This window comes from Sabethes cyaneus, chromosome 2 (assembly GCF_943734655.1).
Source record: "Sabethes cyaneus chromosome 2, idSabCyanKW18_F2, whole genome shotgun sequence".
Lineage (NCBI taxonomy): Eukaryota > Metazoa > Arthropoda > Insecta > Diptera > Culicidae > Sabethes > Sabethes cyaneus.
This window is the reverse complement of record NC_071354.1, coordinates 105,991,670-105,998,812: the sequence shown is the minus strand read 5'-3', so window position 1 is coordinate 105,998,812 and position 7,143 is coordinate 105,991,670. Positions and strand designations below refer to the sequence as shown.

Here is a 7,143-nt window from a genome sequence, read left to right as displayed (position 1 = left end):
GCAAAGAAGACTTTTATTTTGAAATGTCTTCGCTTGAAGACATGTCTTCACCAAGCAATTCACTATGTAAACACAAATCGATCTCTTGTACTCTCATGGAACTGCCATATGGAAAGTTTGTGAAGATTTGGTGCAAAGCTTTGTCTATCAAGCGTGTAGGGCGCTATATCTCTGCATATTAGCGTTGGTAAGAGGAAATGCTTATCAACTTAGGGACTATATTGGCTCGTTTCATTATCCTTGATTTCCCTGATCGCGGATTAGTTCAAGTTGTTACGTGGTTTTTGAGCCGTAAATCTCGCATGTGCATAGTATTTTTCTATATAAATTAAATTATGGTTGTATATAAGCACCATTGGTATTGTATTAAATTTGTTAAAAAGGTATTTTTTATATCTTAATTTTCGTAGTTACTGACTTTACAAGAAAATTTTCGAATATCCAGCTTAGTCTCATATGACTGATGCTTACATACTTACATTATCCATCTAGCTCCGCCCATCTACTAACAACAATTCCTTTCCCGAAATACTTGTGAAGATGCAGAGGATTCCCTGGTCTTTAGTAGCAACAAGTATTGGACTAACATTCCTTTCCATCCCACCAGGACCCGCATTCGGACGTGGCCGGCGTCGGTATTGATCAGCATGCAGGGACCTGATAAGGTTGCACAATGAGGAATAGCGTGCTGTCCCAAGTATGCTTTTTCCAGCCATCATTTTGCAATTTTCATCGGTCTTGGTCAATAACGGAGTAGCAGCACACGAGCGGTATCCTATGCTTATGCTTATGCTTATTTGGTGCAAAGCTTTGTCTATCCTTTTCACTCTTTAACAAACCTATGCACAGACCAGGGGGGATCTATCGGTAAGGAATTGTGAAACTCACATGTGAAGGGACAGGCAGGTGACCATAATTTTCAATGCCGCTCTTGCTATTTGTTTCGTACCGATTTGCTGCTCTTGCCTGTAGATGTAGCTTGCGAAAAGTTTCTTAGTTTGTTTTATTTACGCTAAAGAGCAGATAAATGCATTAACGGGATCAAATCAACTCAAACGACAATTGCGCTGCGTGTTTGGGTTTGAGTTTCTGTCAACTGCAGCAGACAAAAATAGAGTTGCGAGTCCCTTGGCTCGAAGACAATCATAAGCCGTTTGGTCCATGACAGCACAAACGTCATGGACCAAACACCATCTGCGGTAACGCACACATGTATAAGGAATTTGACAGCAATAGATCCCCCCTGGCACAGACTTCACAAATAGAACAAACTTGGGAAGGTGGCAGCACCGTTTCGCGCACATTCGCGTTAACGAACGTAAGCTGCTGCCACCTCCAAAAGTTTACTGTAGGGGTGAAGCGGAATTGAGATTGCTGACCAATGAGGTTTAAAAAGGTGTGGCAGATGAAGACATTTGATGGTATTAGTAGCGAAAAATCAGAAAACGACGTCAAACTACAAAAACAAACCGTGTCAGACAATGGGGTTTGTTTTTGAAGTTTGACGTCACGCTTCATCGTGATTGGTCGATTTACGATTCCACCCACACCATGATGAAATTTCTTCATTGCACTAACACCACTTAACCAACCTTGCCACACCTGTATATATTACATTGATTGCTGACAGCTACCGTACGCACACTATGCCGCGTATACGTACACGCAATTTGTTGTTGCTGCTGTTGGTTTTTCCATGACGTTTTTCGAACTGGGGGAAAACAAACCACCAACACAACCGCAAATTAGCAAGCTCTATAGGAATTTCTTAAAGAGCGCAAGAGATCGAAACATTTTGGCAGATTTTCACCCACACGTACATACGGGCATTTCTATGAGTGTGCAAGAGATCGTTTAATGCCGTCAACGCGAATAGCGAATGGGCAAAAAAATCTGGAAAGCCGGAAGAAGACAAATGAAGACCATTTTCTTCATTTTCTTTGATTCGTGAAGACTTTTCAAAAAATCTCCTGGCATCCCTGCTCTGAATCGACCTGAGCCAGATTATTTAAAATTTATCAATTCGCGGTTAATTTAAAGTGTTATAAACGCTTGATAGGGAACTATTTTTTAAAATGAATAAACCGAGTTATTATCCCAATTATTATTCAATTGACGATATAATGGTTACGCAGGAACGCATACCTTGTCGAGTACTTCAAAATGTCTATGGATTAGGTAAATAGTTAACATTTATTATTACAGAAGTTGTTCAGATCGTCAATTGTGATTTTTGTGAGATCGTTTACGTTAATTTCTTTAAGGTTTCCTTGATTCATCCGAAAAGACTGAACATCTAGAGGCAAACCAACAACTGGAGCTACCGCTTTGGTATCTGCTGCAGCAAGATGAACGGAATCCAAACTTCCAGTATGTTAAAGTATACATTTTATTTTACTGAAATTCAACACACTTAATCTTGTAGATTAATAGTTCCTGAAATTTTCACTGCTGCATACAAAGAGATTTATAAAGCAGATGCCACGTACGTTGAGCTAGGCAAACTTAACAAATTTTATTATGAGTTGGGTATGTACTTATGTAAGTTTGAATCTGGAGATGACCTTGCCGGAATGCTCCTTGATACAGCCCAAGAAAGAATAAAAGCGATCAAAGACATGTGTAATAACGTAAACAGTGAAAATCTAATGGATAACAAGAACTTGGAATACATAGAACGGATCCTATATGAGTCAGGAAGTAAAAATCTCAAAATGTTCTCCGATTGGTTGCAAGAGAAATCCGTTAATATCAAATCGACACAGTTAGTAACTAATCATCACAAAAGAAAACGAGACGCAATAGAAGGCGATGATCGTGCTTCTCAATCTTCCCAGCGCAGTTCTATGTAGAAATAGTTCACTTTTAAATTTTATTGGAATATTACATCAAACTATAAGTGAACGTGTGTTATCCTTTTGAAGTCATTCCTTTCAATGATGAGCCTTCTCTTGAGGAGCATCAACGTGCTGGTCCTCTGGAGCGTGCGGCCAAAATGTCGGACGATTAGCTGGATCCAAAGCGTGCTGTAAAAATTTTTCATTATAATCTGCCGACAGTGCAATACTAAATGCTCAGAAACCATATCTACGGCTTTGACTACGTTCCGAAAATTGTCCAATTTGCGAAACGTAGCTGAAACCACCGCTTTGATTCTGCTTTCTAATCAGAGCTCCTATTGTGAATTCTGATAAAACATATTAAATACAGTTTTATCAGTAATCCAACATTCCTATAGACGCGTGTTAAGGGCTAAGCAAAATCGTGCGTCAACGTATCCGTCAGCATTATTTTGACGGTTAACGGTCAAATTGACGCAGAATTCCGTTTGACCCTTTATAGAACACAGTTTGATTGGGCTTATATCTATTATACTACCCTGAATCGCATAACAGTCCCATTAATATAGGAATATACACTCAAGTCGCTTTTTACGCGAAGGATACGTCCCGCGTAAATTCCGAAAGCCGCTTAAAAAAACCGCGTAAATTCCGAAAACCGCGTAAAAACTGTGGATTTCAACACTACGCGAAAAAATAGACGTTTTGAGCACATCCGCGTAAATTCCGAAAACCGTGTAAAAAAACCGCGTAAATTCCGAAAACCGCGTAAAAATAGTCGCGTAAAAAAACCGCGTAAAAAGCGACTTCAGTGTATTATATATATTTGGTTGATTCCATAGAAAATGGGACTGTATGCAATTAACGGCAGTGTATTTGTGCCCTAAAATGATTTACCTCTGGAAAAGAGTCGCGGAAGTCCTCCATGGTCATTTGATCGAAAGGAAGTAAGGCCTTTAAGGAAGCAATTTGCTTTTGATATTCTGCAATACGATTCTCCGAGTCTTTTACGAAAGCTGCAATTTCCTCACGAACTTGCTTTTCCTGCGCTTCAACTTGTGGCGTAACAGTATCCACTGGGTAAGGAATTTGTAAAGCTTCATAGGCCTTTTGAAATTTGTCCGCCATTCCAGCTATGGGGACATTCTTTTGATAAAAGGCCCAATCAATTTTTGGTGGGGTTTCAGGGTTGACCAAAACACTAAAATCAAGCAATAGTTATTAATTACGCAAGCAGTCTGACATCTTAATACAAGAGAAATAATATATGCATATCGTAAATACCTTCGGAGATATTTGTCACTCATCGACTTAAAAGCGGCAAGGTTAGCTTTTTGGTTTGGTGGTACTCGTTCAGCCAATGCTGCCCAATTGACGCTAGATTGAGCAATTCTTCGTGCAGCCATCGTGACGTTGATTAAATTATTCAAAAATCAAATTCTTGCAAAGAACCGAACTTTCCCAGTGATAACTCTGAAATTACGTGCAGCACCGTCACGAATTTTCAACTTACATAATCTACGAGCTTCGACGATCCGATCGACGTTCTTCTGTCACTCTACCACAGAGATGCCATATTTTCCAAAAAAAATGTCTGCAACTGCTCGAAAACCGAAAAAATCGAGCAGTTTTCCGGCTACTCGAATTTTCTGGTTTGAAAATAATCTGCACACTTTTTTATACCAGAGACAGACATACAATTGTATAGTTTTTCAGGAAGTCTGTGAAAGTTTAAAGAGCTTCGAACAAAAATCTGCACCAAAACAATAAAAGTCATAAAAACTGCAAATATCTGCAAAATTATAATGATCTGCAAGACCTAGGACAGGACGTGCCAAGTGTCAACCCACCGCGGCGTTGACCAAAAACTGACTCAATTTCTGATTGGCTGAAAGCGACGAGCAACCGTGGACTGGAAAATATAACGCGGTATCGCTTTCAGTGTTGCTGAAACTCATTAGTGGGAATACGACAATAAGTTATTATTTCCGAATTTTGATTTCTTTTGTATTCTGTAGTTCTATGCTTGGTTCTACATTAGTTTTGTTTGTACACGAATTTTAATTTTCAATATGGAATGGAAAACATGATTTTGGTCGCATAAACTGTGGCGTATTCGGGAGCTGTAGTTCGGCAAACGATGTTAAGGCCCCCATACACGTACGTACATGTTGGCCGAAAATGTTGGTGAATTCATGCTCGTCCAACACGCTCGCCGGTGTGTGAGTGCCACGAACCAAGCTGACAGAAGAAAATGTTCGGCTCGCCGCTCGATTCCGGTCCAACATTTTGTTCATTACCAACCCAACATATGCGTACGTGTATGGGTGCCTTTATTCTTAAGATAATATGTGCAGGCAACAGTGGTGCAGAGTGTAACAAAGAATATTCAATCGGGATGGCGGTAATAATAAGAAGAAGAGTAAGAAGCCAGTTGGCACGTCCTGTCCTAGTGCAAGATCGTTCCAAAAATCTGGAATTTGGAGACAAATCTGCAAGTCTGGTATCCCTGCTACCAAATGAAATTCTGTCAGGCAGAGATGCCATATTTTCTAAAAAAAAATTCTGCAACTGCTCGAAAACTGAAAAAATCTGCAGGCTACTCGAATTTTCTTGTTGAAAAATCCATCTTTCTCGCTACTGTTATACCTGACTCAGTGCGAATATGCGTATTATTGAAATAAAACGTTATTACGCTTTATTCGTTTATAACGCATATGCAGTTAATATCGATAACAAACGATTTTTTGTAAGTTGTGCTTTTGTTATTGCATATAATTTGTAAAAAGTTGCATAAATAACAATTCAGTTTCACTATACAATTATTGCGTACTACTGGCACATGAAATATAACGTTTAAGTACGTTATTTTTAGTGATCAAAATTAACGATATTTTCGATACAAGGGCGAAATTTTTCGAAACCTTTCGAACCAACACGATCCCGCGAATACAACGCATTTCGCAGTGAGTCAGGTAACACAGTAGACCACTCCATCGACATCTCTATAACGAGCTGCAGTGAACGTCAGCGACAACCATGTCCTGGGCTCAAAATTTGACAGCGGGCCCAAATCAGACTGCTGGCAGTTGAGTGAAACGCAGTGCTGACATGCTATCTCATTTTCGCACACACGAGATGTTGGCAGCGAAAACATGGTTGCCTGCCGATGGGGTGGATGCGCTAGACGCTACAGCTGGGCTGCGCAGAATTAGTACTTTATGGTCTATGTACACTATTATACCCTAGACAGACATACAATTGTACCAGCGTTGTACGTGTACAGCGTTGTACATGTACAACGGAAGGGTGACAGAAATACTACTGTACGTTGTACGTGGTTGTGCTCATCACCGATAATCCATAATTGCATGGTCTAAGCGTTGGTTTTTGTTCCTATTCACGAAATGTAAACACAAATTTCAAGATGCCGAGCGTTTAGCGTTAAATCTTTGCCAAAATCTTGCAAAATAATTAATTTAAAATTCTGCTTAGTTTTTGTTATCACAACTGCCAGTCATTGGCGCTGCGCGCCGTAAAAATCGAGCAGTTGTAGCTTCGTACAACGATGAAAGAGGTAGGTACAGAAACCACCGTTGTACCATTTTGCTTGCGTGATTCTAGAGTGACTATATACAGAGTGGCGACAATGTCAAAATTGGAATGATAATTATCTGTCAGTGTCATTCCAATCGAGCAGACCACCTATCCAACGCGTATGCAGGAAAGAGAAAGAAAAACCTAGGATAAACCGCATTGCATACATTTGGGATGACTTGGCGCCACTCTGTATATAGTCACTCTACGTGATTCTATCGTTGTACACGGTGACAGACATACAATTGTACAGGTACAACGCTGGTACAATTGTATGTCTGTCTCTGGTATAAATCCTTGGCTAAATCAAGAGTGACTATATACAGTACCGCCCCGCTAATCCGACAAATTTATAGCCGGATTAGCGAATTTTAACTCGATAATCCGACAGTCAAACTGACGTCAGCGTGAGTTTGAAATGTGGTTTTGTTTACATCCATACGTAAACAACTCCGGAAATTTTTGAAAATATTTGGCGTAAGTACGCAATAACTATGTTTTATACTCGGTAATACTCAATTTCGTCAACAAAATACTTTAAAATTCTTAGTTAGTGTCGAAATAAGCGCAAGCACATCAGTCTATTGAGAATAGCAATGAAAATATTATAGCCATGGCAAAAGTGAACGTAGTTAGAAGCAGCACCATGTACCATTTCCATTTAGTTAGAAAGAGTGCCATTCTGACTTTAACGGAGACGCCAAAC

The 7,143-nt window shown here is 39.7% G+C and overlaps 2 protein-coding genes across 2 annotated transcripts; one reads left to right on the top strand and one right to left on the bottom strand.

Annotated features, from left to right (window-relative positions):
* Positions 1-2,032: 2,032 nt before the first annotated feature.
* On the top strand, positions 2,033-3,021 carry LOC128734317 (DNA replication complex GINS protein PSF3). Its single transcript, XM_053828447.1, has 3 exons — positions 2,033-2,178; positions 2,265-2,370; positions 2,426-3,021. The coding sequence occupies exons 1-3, from the start codon at positions 2,076-2,078 to the stop codon at positions 2,850-2,852; spliced, it is 636 nt and encodes a 211-aa protein (XP_053684422.1). The 5' UTR covers positions 2,033-2,075; the 3' UTR covers positions 2,853-3,021.
* Positions 2,450-4,394, bottom strand: LOC128734318 (ATP synthase subunit d, mitochondrial-like). Its single transcript, XM_053828448.1, has 3 exons — positions 4,125-4,394; positions 3,738-4,041; positions 2,450-3,026 (listed from the first exon to the last, which is right to left on the bottom strand). Exons 1-3 carry the CDS (start codon positions 4,244-4,246, stop codon positions 2,934-2,936), a joined length of 519 nt encoding a protein of 172 aa, XP_053684423.1. The 5' UTR covers positions 4,247-4,394; the 3' UTR covers positions 2,450-2,933.
* Positions 4,395-7,143: the final 2,749 nt, after the last annotated feature.

Excerpts from the sequence above, each read along its gene's own strand:
- LOC128734318 (XM_053828448.1), bottom strand. The coding sequence starts at position 4,246 with ATGGCTGCACGAAGAATTGCTCAATCTAGCGTCAATTGGGCAGCATTG. Across the intron at positions 4,042-4,124 it reads AGTGACAAATATCTCCGAAG|TGTTTTGGTCAACCCTGAAA; the intron begins GTATTTACGATA and ends GCTTGATTTTAG. Across the intron at positions 3,027-3,737 it reads TCCGCGACTCTTTTCCAGAG|CACGCTTTGGATCCAGCTAA; the intron begins GTAAATCATTTT and ends AAATTTTTACAG.
- LOC128734317 (XM_053828447.1), top strand. The coding sequence starts at position 2,076 with ATGAATAAACCGAGTTATTATCCCAATTATTATTCAATTGACGATATA. Across the intron at positions 2,179-2,264 it reads TCAAAATGTCTATGGATTAG|GTTTCCTTGATTCATCCGAA; the intron begins GTAAATAGTTAA and ends AATTTCTTTAAG. Across the intron at positions 2,371-2,425 it reads GAACGGAATCCAAACTTCCA|ATTAATAGTTCCTGAAATTT; the intron begins GTATGTTAAAGT and ends TTAATCTTGTAG.